The sequence below is a fragment of the Canis lupus genome, chromosome 7 (genome assembly GCF_011100685.1).
Source record: "Canis lupus familiaris isolate Mischka breed German Shepherd chromosome 7, alternate assembly UU_Cfam_GSD_1.0, whole genome shotgun sequence".
Classification (NCBI taxonomy): domain Eukaryota; kingdom Metazoa; phylum Chordata; class Mammalia; order Carnivora; family Canidae; genus Canis; species Canis lupus.
Window position 1 is genome coordinate 53,509,085 of NC_049228.1, and position 21,782 is coordinate 53,530,866.

At 43.9% G+C, this 21,782-nt stretch overlaps 1 protein-coding gene across 10 annotated transcripts in view; it reads right to left on the reverse strand.

The window, feature by feature from the left end:
* The window catches only part of FHOD3 (formin homology 2 domain containing 3), a 462,688-nt gene that overhangs the window by 71,232 nt on the left and 369,674 nt on the right, over nt 1–21,782 (reverse strand). For all 10 annotated transcript variants that reach the window (XM_038543473.1, XM_038543482.1, XM_038543483.1 and 7 more), the window contains 2 exons: nt 20,313–20,363; nt 13,805–14,019 (listed from right to left, as the gene is read on the reverse strand). In XM_038543473.1, the coding sequence (XP_038399401.1) occupies nt 13,805–14,019; nt 20,313–20,363 (266 nt within the window). The remainder of the gene's footprint in view (nt 1–13,804; nt 14,020–20,312; nt 20,364–21,782) is intronic.

The following is a 21,782-nucleotide window of genomic DNA, read 5'->3' on the forward strand; positions in this document are numbered from 1 at the left end:
ACAGGGCATGCCGGAGGAATGAAAGGTCCCTGGTGTTGGGGCTTTGGCAATGGGTGCAAGGACTTGGGACGTCATGCTAAGGGCAGTGATGGCTGCTGTAGGTAGAGACAGGCAAACAACACTTCCCACTGGGATAGCTGCCACGTGTCTGGAGCTATGGATGAAGCTCTTCGGTAGTGTGGAACAGAGATCCAAGAAGCAAAGTTTGCAGACAGAGACTGAAGAGGTAGAGGCAAATGCCAGACACTGGAGCTCAACAGACAATGATGAATCAAATCATGGTGCCAATGGGAAGCTGGTCCGCACCCCAGAGAGCCTCTGGGGAAGGTAGTGTGTCAGCTTTGAGGGGAGCGTGGGGTGCTATCTCCTGAGCACTGCAACTAAGCACACCTCACATGAATGGTCTACCAAATCCACACAACCCCTCTAGGCAGACACCTGTCATACTGCCCCCAGAAAGCAAGGCCAGGAAGGAACAGGGGAGGCCCAGGTCATGGTGCTGGGCAGGAAGGGGCAGGGTACGCCTTCCCAAGCACGTGCCTGTAAGGACCCTGAGCCCTGCCTTTGAGGCAAGGTCAGAAGTGACTGTAATAAACTAACCTTGCAAGTCAAGAGCTGCCAGGGCGCTCCTCCCTCCTGACTCTTCCATCACCAGTCATGTCCTCTCATCACCTTGGACAGAGAAAGGACGTGAAGAACTGCCGCATCTCTGGGGCTGGGCCAAAGAGGAGAGGCGTCGCGAGAAGTTCCTGGGCCAGGGGCCAGGTAGTCCTTCTCCCCACAGCACGAGTATGGAAGGGGAGGGAGGACATGGCAAGAAATGCCTGGCAACATAAAAGGCACTGCAAACTGGGACCCGTCCTCCTGGCCCACATCCCAAGCGAGCGAACTGATGGGATCCTGGTATTGCCAGAATGCACTTAGCAAATGCCAGAAAAATGTATTTGGCCAGAACCTGCGCTGACCTGATTCAAAGGGCTTTAAACTAAAATTTAAGGTCGGAGTGCGGAAAGGAGGAAAGAAATTGCAATTAAACTGCATAAAGGGATATAGGAGTGGATAATTTGTGTAATGTGGAAGAAATCATTGAAAGAAAGAGGTCCATGGTATATTCAGAAAGAAGTGACAAGGAACCCGGTTGTTGCCATCCTGGGGATGGACCTGTAGCCCCAACCTGGCCACTGAAGGGAATCCTTTACCCAAAGACAACAGACGTTACAGGAGAGAGAGGCTGGGCGTGGGAGCAGGACGGGAATCCACCAACATGAGAACCACAGGGAAAGAGGGAACACTCCACTGCTTTTGTTGGGAGAATATAACAGGGTGCCAGGTTAGATGCCGGGACTTCGTCACGCAGATCACAAAAGTGGGAGAGAGACGAGAGCGAGCAGGCCCCGAGGAATTCAGCCCGGGCAGATGACGGCTCACAACACGTACTTCTCTTTGTCCCTCCAAAAGCCCAGCACCAACTCCTCATCTGGTCTTGAAATCTCCTTAGGGCAGCCTGGGTGGCTCAGCGGTTTAGCGCCGCCTTCAGCCCAGGGCCTGATCCTGGAGACCCGGGATCAAGTCCCATGTCGGGCTCCCTGCATGGCGCCTGCTTCTCCCTCTGCCTATGTCTCTGCCTCTCTCTCTCTCTCTCTCTCTCTGTCTCTCTCATGAATAAACAAATAAAATCTTTAAAAAAAAAAAAAAGAAAATCTCCTTAGATGTCAGGCCCTGCGTACTAGGTACCAAGTGCCTTCTCCACACTGGCGCTTCCCAGAAACCACATGCACATCACTCTGTGTAGTCCTCACACCAGCAGTATGAAGATTAGCGTGAGAAACGAGGACACATGTCCAGAGAGGTTTAGCAACTGGTCCAGGGCTACACAGTGGGCTGGGTGCTCATGGCTGCTCCTCCAGACCCACTCTCTGTTCTGCTCTGTGCCCTGGGAGGCTGGCTGCTTCTCACTTTCACAGGGAGGTAGAGGCATGAGCAAGAGGAAGGAGATGCTGGAGTATTTATGCCTCTACTCTCTGCACGTGGGGCCTCAGTTCAGCAGAGGTCGTCAGGCCACCGTTTCTGTCCTGTGTGCTCCTTCCTGAGGGGACAGCTCTCACCGTGTCCCAGGAACTGACCGAGTTCCTCCAGGCCTGGAAGTGGGAGCAGTGTTAATGGTCTCCTACTGCTCCTAGTCTCTGGGGGCTTCTCCACCGGATGGTCCCATGACCTCGTCCACACCTCTGTGAGCTGTGCCTTCACTGGCTGCCCTCAGACACCCTCTGAGCATGCCCATCTCCTTCCCAGCTCACCAACAAGCAGATCTGGGATCTGAACCCCAACAGGAATAACTGAAAAACTGAGGCTACCAATCAGGATATTACACTGTGAGGTGGGTGACTTACACTGTAAAGGAAAGGTATATAATCATTCCTAAAAAAACAAATACAACATACAGCATGCATGAATGTTCCAGGTCTCCTTTCATCCATGTCCCTGACAATGGAGTCCAGAGTGTCCAATTGGAATCTCCTGTCATGTAACTTTTCTTTGTAGAGATAAATTGCTGGTAGAAAGATCGGAACTTAATAAGTCTTTGGGTGGCTTCAATTGATTTCAATCTGTGAGGGTGTCTTGATGACTCTGCCAGGACTTGGCTTTCTGGCAGGTCTATGAAACCAAGGGCTGGGCCAGCCAATTCTATAATAGTCACTCCAAATCATGTACATTCCAGGGACCTCCCCAGTTCAGAGCTAATAACTAACACCATCAACTTTAAACTTGTGGTTTAATCACATAAATGTGAAAAAGGTCCCAAGAGAAAAAGCTCACAACTTTGAAAATTCTTTAGACTTTGCCTTTGGTGTTGGGCCAGTTCATGCTAAGCTGTTCACTCAGATTCACTCTAGAGCAGGATTTCTTGGCCTTAATACCATGGCTATTTGGGGTTGGATAACTCGGTTGTGGGAGGGCTGTCCTCTGCACTGTAGGGTGTTTAGCAGCATTCCTGGCCTCTACCCAGTATAGGCCAATAGTATCTCCTCCTCAGTTGTGACAACTAAAAATACCTCCAGACACTGCCAACTGTCTCTTGGAAGAGGGAGTAGGGGAGGCAGCAGGGATCATCCTGTGTTGAGAATCACTACCCTAAGGAATAGTTTCATTACGATGGACTCAAACTTAGCCTACCAAACAAACTCAGCTTTACACAAACAAAAAACCCCACTTCATCAAGTGCAAAATATTGATCCTTCAGTCTCGTGAATTCATCTGTCTTCAAAATTTAGCCCAGTTTTATTCTCAAAATTTAGAGTTAGATTTTTCCAAACAGGCTCAGCCTAAGCCACTTCTTAAGATGAAAACCCTGTGAGACCAAAATTACCTTCAGAAGGCCTTTTGGAAGATGCCACTTTATAAATACCATATCAACCCTCATAGTACCAACAATCAAAGTGCTCATTTAGCTTCAATGGAGTGCCATAAGAGGTACTGGGCTTTTAGTAGTGAGCCATGTTACCAGGAAACACAAATCTTTATACTATAAAATCATACTTGATGCAGTGTGTTGTTCATACTAGAAAAGGCACATGAGAGTCAGGAATGACTCAAGATAAATAAATACACATCCATGGCCCTTGTCATGCTCACATGGAAACCCACACCTGAGTTGGATGTTGGGCAGGATTACAAACACTACCCAAATTGTCATTTTCACTTCCTCAACCTTTGCCTCTCGGATTATGCCTCTGACTGAGTACACTTGGTTCAACATATACAGGATGTAATTCCACTGTACTATCATATTAGACAAAAAATACGTATCTAGTTTCAGGTCCAGTTCTTGCAAATATCAGTCAGTGGATAGATTCTATTTCACATTATAAACAGAAAGTGAAAAAAAAGAAAAAAACAATTTAAGATTATTTTATCATGTATCATTATTCTATCTGTTTTATGTCACTGCTTTATCATTATTTTGAACTCAAACCATATGATCCCAAACATCAATCCTTGGATATGAAGACTTCCTTTGAGTTTGTTTAAATTCTTCTAAAATCAGATTAGACAGATCTTGTCCTGGCTCAAACAATGTCAAATAGGATCAGTTCCAGTATTCTTTTATCTTTGAATGCCCAGTGAGGGCTGGTGGAGCTCCTAGATTAACTACATGCTCACTTTCTTACAAGAGCAAGTAGGAAGACAGCCTTTCCTCAAGGATGAAGACATTGTCTGACTCCAAACTGACAATGCATTTCAAGAGCACTTCTAGTTCTTGTCAAGTCCCAGACAGAACATTAATGACATCAAAACAAAATAGCTATTTTGGAAAGGATATATACTAGCACTAAAATGGATAGTCCTGAGTCATAACAGCTAGCAAATAAATTGATTAAACTTGAGTTTTTTGATTAATTCACTTTTTCAGGCTTAGCAGGATACAGTTACTTTTAAATAGATGTTCTAATGTAATTAGCAGCTATACTCACTCCATCAATATTTATTGGTACCTCTGATGTACCAGGCACTGTGTTAGGCATAAGAAAGTCAGATGTGAAAAAATATCTTCCCCAAAATATTTTTTCAGGATAAAGCGGTCTAGTCAAGAGATATTATGGGATCAAAGCAGCTATTATCTAAAGGAGGTATTAGCTCTTCCTGCCAGTAGAGTCTGACCAAGCCTAAGCAGAACCAGCTGGCCTACAATTGGGGTACAACTAGAAATCTCACTTCTAAAATCTCACCCCAAACAGTTGACTCTTCTTCAATTATATCTAGTCACTAATCTGCTGAGTCAGTAACTTAGTTTATTTGACCTTGTTAGCAAATTTATTCATAAAAAGATAGAGAAAGATCCACTTAATATAAGGGGTATTTTAATAGGTGGTTGAATAAATATCTTTATCAAGAATCATCCTCTGAATGTTCTGCATCCTTTAGAGTTAGATCCTCAGAAGGAAATGGCCCACATGTCAGTTCTCTGTGAAATTTTCCTTTCTATATTAATGCACCATCCTTTCTTCAGTCTTTATATAGAGTGGTCTATATTGTCAAATATGTTCCTTCATCATGACCCATGTAATAATTTCTGGATATAGGGGAAATAGCTGTCTCTATAGATTAAAGTGTTTTCTTTTTTCATCCTATTCGTTCATTCCCTAGTTCATAAAACATTTACTGAATGTTTATTCTGCTCCAAGCATTGGGAGGTAACAAAGGTGAGTGCAGGCATGGGCTCTCCTCTGGGGAACACATGGATCAGGAAGAGGGAGCACTTATTGCATATACAGTGAGATAAGCCCTGTATCCCTGGTATGTGCAAGATGTAAGGGAAACATGTGAGAGGAATCAAAGGAGGCTTTAGAGAAGATGCTTCAACTAGATGGCTAAGAGCCCAGTGGGCACCCCGTGGAAGAGGGCTCTCAAGCATAGAAGCACATGTGAAAGAAGATAGCACCTTTCAGGTAGTGACAGTGGTTTGGTGCTGATGGAATGTAACATGTAGGAGTGGTTGTAGAGGTCAAAGACTGGTTGTAGAGACTGGATAACCAAAGTCTAAGTGCCGTGTAAGGTCTTAACTTTATGGTATAGATAATGGAGAGCCACTAGAGCTGTTTAAAAAAATATCCTGATTTTTTTTTTTTTTGGTTGGATTGCTAATAAGAACCTCAAAGATAGGAGATCTATTAGAAGTTATTGAAATAGAGGTATCTGAGTGACTCGGTTAAGTGTTTGCCTTCGGCTCAGGTCCTGATCCTAGGGTCCTGTGATTGAGCCCCACATTAGGTTCCCTGCTCAATGGGGGGTCTGCTTCTTCCTCTCCCTCTGGTCCTCCTCCTGGCCTGCGCTCTCTCTTTTTCACTCTCTCTCTCCCATAAATGAGAGTTGGTTAAGACGAGGACCAAGGCATTGTCGATGAGGAGATAGGAAAGAGGGCCGAATTGAGAGAAAGGAGCATATAAACACTTGGTGATTGCATGCAGGTGTGAGCATTGAGGGAGGAGTCAAAAATTATATGCATGCTTCCAGCTTAAATGACTAGGCCAAGAGAGATGGTCTAAACCAGATGAGGACTGGAAGGAAGGAACAGGTTTAGGGAGTAGGGAGTTTACAGGTGAGAGATGGGTGAATCGCCCATCCGAATGCCCCTGACTGGCACCTGTTGAGTGTGACATGTCTGAGGAGCATTCAGTGCTGATGTCTAAGAAGGCTGGATACACATGTCCTGAGCTCAAGAAGGCCAAGGCTGGCGATGCAGACCTGGCGGTTTCCATCACATGGAAGATAGTTAAAAATCGTAGCTGAGGATATGAGAAAACAGCCAGAAGTTAGGCATAAAAACAGGAGTTGCTGGGAAAGGAGTGTTTGGAGAACCCAATACTTAGAAGGAAGGCAGGAGAAGTGTCAGTAAAAAGACTAAAACAGAATGATGAGAAAGACTGAGATAAATGATGAGAAAACAGTGATGAGAAATGCAGAAGATAAGAAAGCCAAATAACATTCTGAGTCTGGAGAGTATCTAGACCAGGGACCAAGAACTGATGGATAATCTTCTGGAACTTCCAAATGTATCTGGCAGAGACAGCTTTCTCAGAGGATGTTCCAGCTTCAGAAGGCTCTAAAGATTCCTGCCATGTTCAGAGGCAAGCAAGATGCACTGTAGGGTCACTGACCCCAAGAGTTCTCTTGAAAAGCATACTTTTAGGGACTGGAAAGCTAATTTGTGATTATCCTGCCACATGGCAAACGGTGTATCATTTTGCACAAATGCCTTATTGGAGTGAGTAGGGGAAAGGCAGGGGGGGTAGAGATGAGGGCAGGGGTGCTGGAGGGAAAAGTGGAGTGTCAGAGTGGTGATCAAGGTCCTGACCACAGTTAAGAATGCTACAAGGAACCAGGTAGTTATTCGTCTTTGAGAAATCTCAGTTCTTAGTCAACAGCTCTGGAAATTCAAAGTACCACACTGCCTGAAGAATGCTCAGTGTCCTTACCTGTGAAGGCCTCCTGATTGTTCCTGGGAGCATTTATCCCAGGCTCCCACCTGGGATGAAAGGCACTGATGTCTTTCCAGATTCCCCATTAGCACCTCCAGATGGAGACAAGCTCATTCACCCCAGAGTGCCTGCATGAAACTGGGTCTTGCAACTCCGGATGCTCTTTCTTTTTGTTAAGAACAAGCAGCTAACTCCTGAAGTGGAATACTTTGTTTCCATTAAACAGATTTTAAGATGCAAATTTGTAAATGTTGGTTAAAAAACATCACAATCTATGGTTTATGTATACAATGGAATATTACTCAGCCATTAGAAACGACAAATACCCACCATTTGCTTCAACGTGGATGGAACTGGAGGGTATTATGCTGAGTGAAATAAGTCAATCGGAGAAGGACAAACATTATATGGTCTCATTCATTTGGGGAATATAAAAAATAGTGAAAGGGAATAAAAAGAAAGGAGAAAAAATTAGTGGGAAATATCAGAAAGGGAGACGGAACATGAAAGACTCCTAACTCTGGGAAACAAACTAGGGGTGGTGGAAGGGGAGGAGGGAGGGGCTGGGGGTGACTGGGTAACGGGCACTGAGGTGGGCACTTGACGGGATGAGCACTGGGTGTTACTCTGTATGTTGGCAAATTGAACACCAATAAAAAATAAATTTATATAAAAACAAAACAAAACATTACAATCCAAAGCCTGGAAACAATTCTCCATGAGTCTCTCATGTTACTGGAGTTTTAGAAACAGAAGTACTAAGAGTCTTGGTTCTGGGATATCTTTCTAAGGATGTGTGCATAGCCAGTAGCCTTGGAAGACAGAGATGGTGTCTCCCCTCTGGAGCAAGGATTGGCTGGTTTATAGCTCTATGTGATAAAGATAATGTCTCCCCCTGGGACAAAGGGAAGACATGTTTCCTGTCCACTATAAAAGATTTGGGGTCCCTAAGCTCAAGGTTCCTCTCTGTGTGTGCAGCCATCATTTAAGGTTATCCACATCAACTTGTAGGAACTGAGGCTTGGAGAAATGGCACAAGCGCTGATACTCTGGCTACCACTATTGCTACAAGTAGTAAAGTCCATTGTCTCTGACCTTGAAGTTTCATGTTTTGTGCCTCCATCCACAAAATTGTGGCAGGATAACTTATTAACTTATAAGTTGGTAAAGTCTTAGACCCTTCAGAGTTTTTGATACCTAACTACTACTTATGAAGGGATCACGTTGATCAAGTAATACCATTCTTTAACAACTTTTCCAAAGCCATTCTGTGCCTTATCTTCACTTAAGCAAAATTAAGACTCATACTTAATCTACTTCAAAAGGATTCAAGACTATGTTTTAAAATGCATGAAAACATGCTGCAGGCAACTGTCATTTTCTATAGGAGGGAAAAAGGGAAAGTTTTGCCTCTTTCCATTTTTAGAGACAGAGAAAAAGGCAGGCAGGAAAACCCAATGTTTTGCAAAGTCTCTCAAAGAAGTTCCACAGCAGGTGTAGCAGGCAGTGCCTTGGCCTTGGGGAGAGCTTCTGAGAGATTTTGTCTAACTGACCAAATGTCAGCAAGTAGCAGCAGTCAGGTGAGTTGTGGGGAGATGGGGCCGTCCCGAGTCACAGAACCACAAGGAATCTAGTTTCCTGCCAATTCGTGAAATACTGGACTGGAGGTGTCCAAAAGCTTTATGCAAGGGAACCAACATGCATTAGGCTGATGACTGATGATATTCCATCGCTACTGTGCCAACTGGAAACAGGACACCAGATGTTTCTGATTTCTGCCATGTGGATTGGGTAACTTAAGAGAGTGTCTACACCTGAAGGAGACCCAAAACATGTCACGCAAGATGACAAAGGTGCTCAATGACTGGTAACAATGACAACAGCTGTGATGATGAATGCTGCCTATGTGAAAATGATTATTCATTTAAGCCAACAGAGCATTTCAGGATATAACTATAGGTCTATATTTTGTTTCCAGGTGAGAGGATAAGGAAGCTAGAGGAAGAGTCCTATTTACCAGCACTTTAAAAGCTTGGATCTGTGAGAGAAAATATCAGTATAGAATGTCAATAATTTCTGTAAAAGCCTCCAGATGAATGCTGGTGAGTAGGCCATGGCCATATAGGGAATATTTTATATCTCTAAGGTCCAACAGTAAGACATTTGGAAATTTCTGGAACCCAGGTACAGGAAGAAAAAAACCACCACTGAACATATTTTTTTCCTGACATAAAATTAATATAGTGTGGTAAAATTTTCAAAAGCTCTCTAAAGTATTATTTCTGTGTGCAATGTGGAGAGAACTGAACTAAAAATAAGAAAAATAATCTATTATGTATGCTTTCAGGGCTCCATTAGTGGGTAAAAGCCACTTGTGAACTCTTGACAACAGCAGCTGCTTTCTAACTGCTAAGGCAATTTCTCTCCTCTTAGTCTTGGGATGGACTCAGGTGTACCAGCCAAGGAGCAAGAAAGCCACAGAGCTCTAGCCTCCAGAAAAGGCAGTTCCGCACAGGGCCACCCTGCAGGGACCAACATCAACACCTGGTTTTGAGACGGATGGCTTCTCCATTTTGTTCCCACGAAATAGGTTATGGAAATATGATACCTACTGGGATAATAGGTTACTTTGCTAAAATGATTTCACTTGTGGGCACACAGATTATTCCCTCAGTAACTTCCTCAAGAGTCATAGCAAAGAATTCTATCCTAAGAAGAATACTGAAACTTTTTTTCTAATTAGTGAGAAAAACTTATTTCCAGAGACATCTGTGTTTCTTAAAATAAAAGTAAGCTTATTAGATAGTCTGATCTATACCACCAGGGTTCCATGAAAATAAGAGATAATCAAAGCAATGGAGAGAGAGAGGCCCTTCGTGTTTACCTAAATTGGGGGCTGATCGTCTCCATTAATTGCAGCACAGTGCAAATGAGAACACGTGCGTGTGTGTGTTCCTCACTTGGGCCTGGTAGTTTCACACAGAGGAAAAATATTCAGACCATCACCACTAAGTCTAGGCAGTATTGGGACAAACATCTGCTGTGAGCCAGCCACAAGAGGGCCAGATGGAAAAATAATTCAAGCACACATTTACTTGATGGTGGGGGTAGTGGCATAAGTTATACAAAAGTTACAGCAGATTTAGCTGGGAAGGTTTTTGGCTGAAAGATCTCACTAGATGGCACATAATGCTATTGGTATTTTAACATTTACCCTTCTTTCTTTTTTTTTAAATTATGTATTTATTTATTTATGATAGTCACAGAGAGAGAGAGAGAGAGAGAGAGAGAGAGGCAGAGACACAGGCCGAGGGAGAAGCAGGCTCCATGCACCGGAAGCCCGATGTCGGATTCGATCCCGGGTCTCCAGGATCGCGCCCTGGGCCAAAGGCAGGCGCTAAACTGCTGAGCCACCCAGGGATCCCCCATTTACCCTTCTTTCTAAATGTATTCTGTAAGAGCAAAGGTAAAGAAGTTTTTAATGTTTTCCTATCTTCTGTCAGTAAAAATTCTCCAGAATCTTTAATTTTTAAAAAAAAACCCATAAAATAGCCTTTAATCCTAAGATATCGTAACAAATACCTGTTTTTCCTTTTCGTTGCAAACATCACTCTGAAATGCAGGCTGTGGTTCATGCACATACTGGGGAAGGGGTAGAAGCAAAGGGATAGCGTGGCAGTCATGTGAACACCACCACAAATACTGGGGTGCCATGATGCCCTGATAAATGGCTGGACTGAGCATTAAAAGATGGGTTCTATCCCCAGTATGGTGTCAACAAGATCTGCAAATGGTGCCCCTGCCCGTTTGAGTCTCAGTCAAATATGGATAATAGCATCTCCCCTGCTTACTCAGACGCCCGAGCAGGTGTTGAATAGTAGCATTTGGGAGGGAGGGGTGGAGCACTACAGAGATGTGAAGATCATCATCATATGATTCCATAAGCAGAGAGAATGAAGAAGTCAGTCAACCCCGGGCACGTTTGGATCCCATAGTGCCAGGTGTTTGGAGTAGGACAAACATCTGGATGTGTGATTAGATTTTTTTATTCTCCCAGATGTTGGGCTATGGTAAATGTTAGGGACAAGCAAACAGTTACTTTGAGCATTTAAAAACGGGACCTGGTTTAAAAAAAAAAAAAACAAAAACAGACTATTAATTGGATGTTAGCAGAATGTCTCAGAGAACGATCGCAAGCTAGGCTGAGGAAAACCCTGCTGCCATTCCACCTTTGTGTTTCTGCCATGAGGGCAAAGGTCTCCAAAGCAGCAGGAAGTCTCAGCACCTTTCTGAGACAATCCTCCCACAGCATTTCTTCTTATAGGCTTATGATTGCCAACTGTATAATTCAGTGATGTATCAGGACACAGACATTAGGTTACTTTGCTGGTTCCGATTGATTTGGAGAATTACTTAACGTACAACAGACCACTTTTCCAGATACCACAAGAACCACTGCTCTGGTTTTATTTGAACAAAGCAAACATCATACGGTGCTATTTCCTTAATTTGTAATTATATCTCATTTCAAGCCCGGAATTCCTATTTCAGATGCATGTGGGGTGATTTCACTCAAACATTCTCTCAGTTTCTAGGAGTTCCCTCTCCGGAGAGGAAAATGACACGGTCTTTCTGAAAGCATACTGAAATAACTTAATTTCTCTCTAGTGCTAAAGAAGGTGTGGTTTATGTATACAATGGAATATTACTCAGCCATTAGAAACGACAAATACCCACCATTTGCTTAGACGTGGATGGAACTGGAGGGTATTATGCTGAGTGAAGTAAGTCAATCGGAGAAGGACAAACATTATATGTTCTCATTCATTTGGGGAATATAAAAAATAGTGAAAGGGAATTAAGGGGAAAGGAGAAAAAAATGAGTGGGAAATATCAGAAAGGGAGACAGAACATGAGAGACTCCTAACTCTGAGAAACGAACTAGGGGTGGTGGAAGGGGAGGTGGGCGAGGGGTGGAGGTGACTGGGTGACAGGCACTGAGGTGGGCACTTGAAGGGATGAGCACTGGGTGTTGTTCTATATATTGGCAAATTGAACATGAATAAAAAATAAATTTATGAAAACAAAACTTAGATTCACAGTATTAATAAATTTATATCTTAAAATTAAAAAATATTTCCCTCCAGTGCATACTGCATGTACCCCAAATAAGTATTTCCTGTGTTCTTATTGAAGTTTAAAATATTCTGCCTTTTTGGGCACCTGGGTGGCTCAGTCGGTTGAGTGTCTGCCTCTGGCTCAGGTCATGGTCCTGGGATCGAGTCCTGCTTGGAGCTCCCTGCTGGGTGGGGAGTCTGCTTCTCCCTCTCCCTCTGCCCCACCCCCTGCTCCTGCGCGCTCTCTCTCTCTCAAATAAATAAATAAAATCTTTGAAAATATATATATTCTGCCTTTTTAATTGGGTAGAACAGCCTCAAAAGTGACCATCGCTGGGCAAAGTACTTAAGGGCCTATCTTTCCGTGACAGGCATCAAGAAGATTAAGTTCTGAGAACAAACAGTATTCACAGAGACCGACGATTCCCTTTAGGCTTGGGGCTGTTTAGACAACCCTTCTGTAAACTGGAGAGGGTACAACTCTTAGAGTGCAAAGCCCCAAGATTAAGTGCTGACCCACAACTTTGCAGGGGAATGTTTTTCCTATCGCCTCTGCAAATACCACAATTCAGATAGAGCGGGGATACCAGGCAGGGTCTGGAAAGCACAGGGCAGTCAGGGAACAGTCTGTTTTCCTGACTCTTTGAGTCTCAGGATTTGAAGACCGACGTTACTCCTCTATGACTGGGCCATCTGCCTGGGACCATCTGCCATGGCTCGGGGACCGGCAGGCACTGGACGTGATGGAAGGCAGCGGTGAACCCAGCCCGCTCCTGCAGAATGAGCCCCAGGGCTTGGAGAGCCCGCGAAGAATTGGACAGACAAGATTGCTCTGTCACGTCCAGTTCTGCTGAGGTCATGCAGTCCTGCCTTGTGGAACTGAAACTTTACGCCATATTTAGTCAGCTCTCGGAGAGTTAAAAGTTGGGCTTCTCTGCTGTCTTCAGCTGGCCAAGCCTCGGTCAGGCTGCAAGCCATAACACCCAGTCAAACTGAATAGTGCTAGCTGCAGGCTCAGCAGTGTAGACGGCAGTGCCCAAGACCCATCCTCTCTGTTAATGTGAGAGAAAACCGACTCGCCGTTCTCGGAGCAATCAGGGAAACAGCTGATGTTCTCAGGCTGCAGCATTCAGCACTGTTTTTCTCCAAATAAAGCTAAGATGACAGACAATTTCTCCAGGGAGAGCCTGTCTGTCTGCACACAAGCATCTACACCCACACCACACGCGCCAGTAATCGCTACTATCTTCTCTTTTTCCTGCTTCAGGGTTTAACTTCTATTTCCACTAGGTCCACATTTTTTTTTTCTTGCTTGCTTTGATTCATTTTATTCTCCAACAGTTTAATTTAAAACAGACCCACAATTCCTGGGGTCAGGACAATTTAAAGCGGCCACCTTATTGGGCAGAGCCAATAAATAAATAATATCCAAATTATAGAGAACTAAGTTAATACTCTTTGATTTGGGAAGAAATGGCCAACTAAGCCTTAATTTCAATATGCTCCCTTCTCAATGACTATGCATTGACAATCTTCATACGTAATTCTGCTTTAACAGAAGTGGTTCTGAAGGCAGCTGGTTTATGTGTTGCCTGGAGTTTACTCTTAGTTGCCACTTGGTACCAGTTTGCATGTAGTAATGGTCCCTACTGCCCAGAAGCCGAACAGGAATTACCCCATGGGTGTTCCCTCCACTCTCCCAGCACTCACCTTGGGGATGCTGAGGTGTTCCTGGAGAGGAGGAGGATCCCTCAAGAGCCTCTTGTGAGTCTAGAGAGGGAGGGCTGCGGTGCAGAGGGGTCGGGGAGGCAGGGGCCGCTGGGGAGGTCAGGTCCAAGGAGAGGTCACCTCTGCCCCGGCTCGCACTCCGGCTCCTCAGTTCTTTCTCGTGTGCCTCCGCTGCCAACTGCTCCAAGTATTTGTATCTGAAAGTTAAATTCCAAAGGGTTTCCGTAAAAAGAAAGAGGAGCCCGTGGCCGATGCTTGTTTATGGCTGAAACACCTGCAGAGTGAGCTGGTTTCCTGATGCACAGAGCACAGCACAGGGCTGGCTGGAGGGCCAGTCTGCCAAAAACAGCCAGCAAAGCCAAGATGCTAATGATTAAAAACCCCGCATCATTCATAACCAAACAAATTGGGAGAAATGGCAACATCACACAGTCTCCAGATACTGGATCACTGCTGCAGAATCCGATTTTGCTCTTTTAGGAAACATTTGTACAAATAAGCAAAACAGCAATAATGCCCATTACAAAGCCCCAGCAGTGACAGCTGAAAACCACACGCACTCAGAGCCTGCAGCTGTGAGATGGGAGGGTGCCTTGGTGCGGCGGAGAGAAACAATGCCCCCAAAATACCAAAAGGGGTTGTTGGACGAAGCCCTCCCTGGATTTCTGAACCTGCTTCAATGCTAACAGCAATGCGACTGGAATTCACTTTGTTCTCTCAGTGTCGACCATGGAAACTTTTTTATATTCTAAAATATTTCTGAGTAGGGCTCAGACATCCAATAGCTGGGACCTGACGTCACATATAGTTTATTCATCAAAGTCAGTTTAAAAGAACAAAGATACATCTGTTTTGCATTTCAGGCAGGCAGAACCCACTAACTGTTTATTAAGACCAGCTACCAATCATATTCCTCATAGTGCGCTTTATAGATCAGACCAAAATAACTTTGAAATATGTGCCTCTTCCAGATGTCTGCTAATTTTACCCACCATCATTTGTTCAGAAATAAATTTACGAATTCAGTTGTAGCAGGTTTCTGTCTTACCAACCACTAAACTTTGGAACAGGTTATTGAAGACCCTCACTCACACCCTCCAGATCCACTGCCTCAGTTCCTTCCCAATGGGCAAGCCTCCCAACTCTAGCCCACCAAAGCCCTCCCCCAACACGGCACACAGCATTCCTGAGTCACCCGCATAAGAAAGGCAGAGCGCACCAGGAACCCTTTAGAAAGCATGCATTTCTTCATGCATCCGTAAGGTGGGTGTGGCTCCCCCACGTCCGTGGTCATCACCCCTTCTCCCTGCTGGTCCAAAGGCAATCTGCCCCGCAGCCCAGGCTTGCACGCGTGTCTCCCTCAGTGAGGCCTGCCTTGACCACCACAGCTGGAAGTGATCTTGGCCTTGCCTCTGAACTCATGTCGGATATGTAGTCCATTCAACTCAGATGGCATTTTACATTTACTGCCTGGCATATTTAGCCGTCTTTTCACATGTGTGTGTCTGTTCTCAACAAGCAGATAATAGGATTTCTGAGAACAGAAGATTACCATCCTTTGTTCTTTCCCTCGGCGCCTTGCATTTGCCGGCCCAGGCGAAGCGGGCAAGGCATGCAACGAGGAGCCTGAGAGGCAGCACCCTGCCTGCAGAGGTCTCCTTGCAGCAGTGGGCACCCAGGATGGTGAGTACACGGATTACACTTTCGCGGGGAGTGAGCTTCCTCTCACGGGGAATCTCTGATAAAAGACATGATGTGATGGGGTCTACATACACAAAGGTCTGGGGCATGGTTTGGAGGAGCAGCTGCCTCACAGCTACAGGGTGAAGGAACAGAAAGCTCTAGAAACTCTGGACTGTCCTTGCCAACAACGTCACCTCTCAAAAGGTAGGAGAGCTATTTCTGAGCTTCACTTGGACCAGCAAGGAAAATCACCTGGCTATGGAATCTTGGAGGAAAGTGACCTTGAGGGGAAGAGTCAGAGGCCCAACAGAAGGCATGTTCTAAATGAGGTGATGGCACACTCAAGGCCAGGAAAGCTGCGAGCCCAGGAGGGGTTTGGAAGGCATCCACACGCTGAGTCCAAGCCTTCTGGAACAGGAGAAAGGGGCAGCCAAGGAATGAAGTGCAGACAAGGAGACCGATGTAGGTCCAAGGCTTCAGGCCAGGAGGACAACCCATTTATGACCTTCATTTCAGGCAGCCCAGCACTGGACCTGGTCTCTCCATACCCCTACCTGCGGGCAGCCAGACTAGCAGGTATGTGTGGGCAGCCAAAGGGTTCAACCCACTTTGCAAGGGATGCTCATCCAAATTCTGGATAGATATGACTCAAAGGTTTCCTGTACACACTCTGTCTCATAGACGCCATCCTCGAGGACCCAGAGGACATGGGAAGAGTCAAGGATTTAATATGAATTCTGAGATTTATCTGGTAGACAATCATGACAAGGAGGGGGTCTGGGGACTCTTTAGCTGGGTATAAAGTTTCAGTTTTACAAGATGAAATGAGTTCTGGAGATGGATCACACAGCAATAGGACCATACCTAACACTCCTGAATTGTACACTTACAATGGTTAAAATGGTAAATCTGGTGTAATGTGTATTTTGCCACAATTAAAGACTATTTTTTAGAGAGAGAGCATGCATGCACATTTGCATGTGAGTGGGGACGGTGGGCAGAAAGAGAGGGAGGGGGAATCTTAAGCAGGCTCCAAACACTTTGTGGAGCCTCATGACCCTGAGATCATGACCTGAGCCAAAACCAAGAGTCGAATACTTAACAGACTGAGCCACCCAGGTGGCCCTACAATTAAAGACATTTTAAAATGGCACAGACAAGGGGGCACCGAGGTCAAGAGTCACTAAATCTTTGTGAAAAGCAGTGCCAGTGTCCATCTGCAATGGGCCAGAGTGGTGAGGGGAACCAACATGCTTGGGAAGCGCTAAGCCACCTGGCATTTAGAGCTGTACAGCTTAGCAACCCCTCCTTACCCATGGCAACCTCTGGCAGTCCCTGTGGAGGAAGCTCACCCCATGTCACAACCTTCCCTTACAGACACACCCTGAGTCACTTAGAGGCTGAGTAGTACTTGATCCCTGGAGCCCAGCAGCCCATGAGATGATGGTCATATGTCCCTGTGGCTTTGCAACACAGCCCCCCAACTGATAGACTCCCCTGAAATTTTCTGTGTACAAGGTACTGGGTTTTCTATCCACAGACCACAGCCTTAAGAAAAGACTTCTCACCTTTCCCACTTTCATCTAAACATTTCCATTTATCCTACTTCCGTCCATATTTTTGTTTATTCATTCATCTTTTCATTATTTATTGAAAAATTGTCAAGTGCCTGCCATATGCTAAGAGCTGCCATAGGTACTAGAAATTTAATAATAAACAAGAAAATCCCCATCCTCGTGGAGCTCACAGTTCAATGGGAGAGATAGGCAAACAAACCTTAGGAATGAATTCACACATCCGCCAAGGTCACGGGCTGCAGGGGCTGGTATGGCAGTCCGGGACATACAAAGGGCCCTATGGAAACTCTGTTGACTTTAGACTAACCTAAACCTACTTACAGATGGCTTTTCCTGCCACTCTCCTACTTGGGAACTCTCCCTTACATTAAACTGAAATCTGGCTCCTTCTAAGTTCTACTCTGTCTTCAGACCTGTTAAGCAATGCTCAAAATCCTCTCTTACTGCTTCACTGATCACTTTCATGCCTAATTTCCCAAATCCTAGCCCAGTCCTGACCTTTCCTCTTGCACTCTGTTCCCATAACCTCTGCTTCCCATAGGCATTTCCTATGCCATTCCCTTCAGACTAATCTCTGCCCTGACCCTACCCCAACATATGCTCAGCCTGGATCTCATTCCTTCTTATTCCTTTAAAAAGATTATTTGTGAATGTTACTTCATCATGATCAGATAGAGCCTTTCTTCTAATATTAAAAAAAAAATAGAAGTATCACCTCAATAGAATCTTATTCTGGGTCTGCACCATTGTCAATAGAATAGTTTGCCGGAGATTACAGAATGAGATAATATGAAATAAATCAACATAAAACCAAATGTGCCTGGATGACCATTACACCTCAAAATAGCAAAACCACATTGCACTAGATGATACAAACCTCAAAAAACTCTCTGCTATGACTCCGGTCATTTTTCTCTGAGTCATTGCATTTAGAGTAAGAGACATAGGACCCAACAAACATACCTGGCTCTACCAAGAGTTCCTAGGGGTGCCTGAGTAGTGCAGTTGGTTAAGTTTCTGTTGGTTTTTGGCTTCAGTAGTGATCTCAGGGTCATGAGATCGAGCCCCTGTGGGGCTTCATGCTCAGTGGGGAGTCTGGTTAAGTCTCTCTCTTCCTCTCTCTCTGCCCTTCCCACTGCTTTCTCTCTCTCTCTTTAAACAAACAAACAATTTTGTTTTCTCTTTTACATTTCTAGATGGAGTCCTCTTCCTTATTTCTGAACGTCTTTCCACCTCTGATCTCCATTTTCTCCATCCATTTCTGAATCCCATTATATTTGGAAATCTTCTCTTTTCCTGGTCAACCAGAAATCCCCAACAACTTTCCAAACAGGAACAAATGTTTATATTTCTCTCTCCTTTCTTCACCAGGTAATTTAAGAAGCCAACTAACCAAGAAAAGTGGTTGGTCCAAACCAAAGGGAAATTCTTGGCTGCTTCCACAGTGCTCCATGTAAGCAGAGATGGGGCCCACATGAGGCCATGGAGAGCCCACCCCTGCACCAGTGAAGAAGGCCCCGGCAGATGGATGGCAAGGGGCAAGGACTGATGTCAGAACAAGAAGCGCCAGGAAATGAGTGGCAAACACCCCTATGTATAGGTTTTCCACCACATTAGTGATGCTGTGCTTTGATATCCAGAAAGAGGTAGCCTTCAGTGGTTTGGGAAAATTTTTAAATCAGTCTGAAACCAGTAGAGACTTCAGTATCTCCCCAGAAACTTTTAAGCCTTGCTTATGCAGACATAACTTGACAGTCAAGTTGTCAAAAGCTAAAAAAAAAAAAAAAAAAAAAAAAAAAAAAAAAAAAAAAAAAAAAGCAGAATCTGGAGGGAAAGTTAAAAATGAAAATAAAATTTGGTTTCTTAAGCCTGGGCATAAAGTCGGCAACATTTTCAGTAAAAGTCTATGTTCTCCAATGTCAAAAATGGGTATGAATTAGAAAAAAAAAGTTTCTTGTTTCTTTTACTCTAAATTTGCTGGCCACAACTGGTTATTATGATGACAATAATCTAATAAAACACTGGAATTAAAGCAATGCCATAGTTTTGTTTATAAGGCTGACCTAAGCATCTATTTTTTTAATTGAACACAGGCATACTCCATTCTTCTCTCCCCTCAGACTGTCTTGAACTACTTAGCTGAAGGTGTCTAGAAAAGTCAGCAAAGTTCCACTTATTGGCATAGTTCATAGATGGTGAGGTTCTCAACTGGCTATAGTATGAAATCAGCCTTTCCATTGCTCCGTGTACTACCGCCATCTGGTGGTAGAGGGAATAACTCCAGGGTCAAAACAGGCCGGTTTACTTCCAAAACGAGTTTCTTTTGCTTAGTTTATCAGACATAGAATACATTCACTTTGTATATTTTAGTGGGATTCAAAGCATGGTGCCATTGAAAAAACAAAATAGTTTACAGCTTAATATTTTATATAAAGCTGTTGGTTCATTTGCTCATTTATTCCATATAACCTTCTTAAGTGCCTACTGTGTGCCAAGCACTATGAAGGGCATTGGAACAACAAGGAAAACGTGACATGGTTCCTGCCAGCCTGGAACTGAGAATAGTTAGTAGGGAGACAGGTAAGTAATCAGCTTTATCCTGCAAGAGTCTCAGGAATGTTTGCTGCCTCAGTCAGTGCCTGGCATGGTGTGTGCATTCAAATATTTGTTAAAGGGAGGCACCTGGGTGGCTCAGTGGTTGAGCATCTATCTTTGGCTCAGGTGGTGATCCCGGGGTCCTGGGATCAAGTCCTGAATCAGGCTTCCCACAGGGAGCCTGCTTCTCCCTCTGCCTGTGTCTCTGCCCCTCTCTGTGTGTCTCTCATGAATAAATAAATAAAATCTTAAAAAACAAAACAAAAACATTTGTTAAAGGAATACTGAACGAGTGATCTGGAAGCACACAAGAGGGATATCTACCCTAGGCTCAGTAGTGGTAGTTCAGGTTATCACCATATGTCAATATGTTAAACTAATGTGCTCATTTGGAGAGGAGTCGCAGGAACAGGCATTTGTCTCACACCATGATGGCATTAAATAGTAAATCTAAACTTTCATGGAAAATTTAGATAACTAGGACACTCTATTCTACAAAATACCAGTTACCCAAAGTCTTAGGCATCTTTAGTGAAGCTATTTATTTTAATTAGCACAGTTTCCTCAGCATGCTTGGTTAAGGATGCAAAGTCAAGTGCCATTTGGTTTCAATGGGAAAGAAGAAATATACACACCTTTCTTCTCTTGCTTGTCTTTGCTCTTCTCTTTTGTCTAAATACTCTCGGCTAATGGAAATATGCAGAAGAAACAAAATAGGGAAGGAAAATAACAGAATTAGATGCTCATGAAATTGCCAAGAATTATTAACAGTGTATCACGAAAAACTCTATTGCCTCAGAAATGGAAAATAATTGTATTCGATTTTTTTAAAAATCAACAACAAATATCAAGGTACTACACTTTAAAAGTACTAAATATAACGGATTTCCTATAAAAGCACCAGGATGAGAACATGGGAGATTCTACTAAGTAAAGAAAGAAGAGTTTAGGTATATGAGGGGAGAGGGGAAAAGAAAAAAAGCTTTTTAAAATATGAAACAGTACATACGTGACATATGGCAACTACAAACAAGCAAGAGCTTTCAGAGACGAGTAACATCCAATCAAGGTCTGGTAGGCTCCACGACTTTCATCTCAAGAATTACATCTGGGTGAGTCCAGGCATCGTGGCCATTTCATGTTGCACTCTATAGTTTGGACATTCATCCCATAGTGCAGGATTCTTTCTCTGCACCCCTCACATTCTCAGTTTCTAGGCAGGGATCATGGGAAGCTCTCACTCTGTGCATCCTCTTGTCTGCACTCATGAGTTGCCAAACTTTGTCCAACTCTAATGTTTGTTGTTCTGCTCCTGCTGGTGAGATTCCAGCTTGAATCTAAGTTTAAGACTTAAGATCAGCCACTTCTCAGTGGACCACTTATTTTCCTGAAAAACTATGACTTCATGTTTTCTAAACTGGACTTCACAATGTAGCTGAAGAATGCTACCCCTCCAAGCACTGGCAACAGGATAGAAAGGGGCAGTAAGTTAGAGTAACTAAAGCAGATTAGGAGAAGGAGAAAATGCAACAAAGACCCAGATTTGTTATCATTTATAAGCACCTGTCCTCATCATTTTCCACACTAGAAATAATATGTCCCATAACCCAGGAAGCTTAAGACCACATTCAACAACAATAACAATAGATAAGGATGTTTTGCAGGAAAAAAAGTACAAGAAGCCTGGATAACTTAAATCAGTAAAATGCCTGAAGAAAGGTCAGGCATTTGGGTAATCCCAGGGACTACCTGATAAAGCTTTTCCTATTTCCTTTTTGAATTTCTTTTCATTTACATCCTAAGACTTTTAGGAAGGAATTAGAGTCATCATAATTAATAGTTGTATGTGGTCTGTCCTAATGATCAGCAGTCCTTCTTGGACAGGGTCTTGCCAGGATCTCTTGGTGTCTTAAATGAGAAGTGAGACCCACTTGGACCAAGAGCAAATATTGATAGTTACAAGCACAGTCTCTGCCTACATACATACATACAGTTTAATATATAGTACAGTGCATTCTTGTCCTGTTCTTCTGGAACTCTAACTACATGAATGCAAGGCACTCTGTTATTTTCCTATAGGTCCCTGAGAGACTGTACATTTTCCC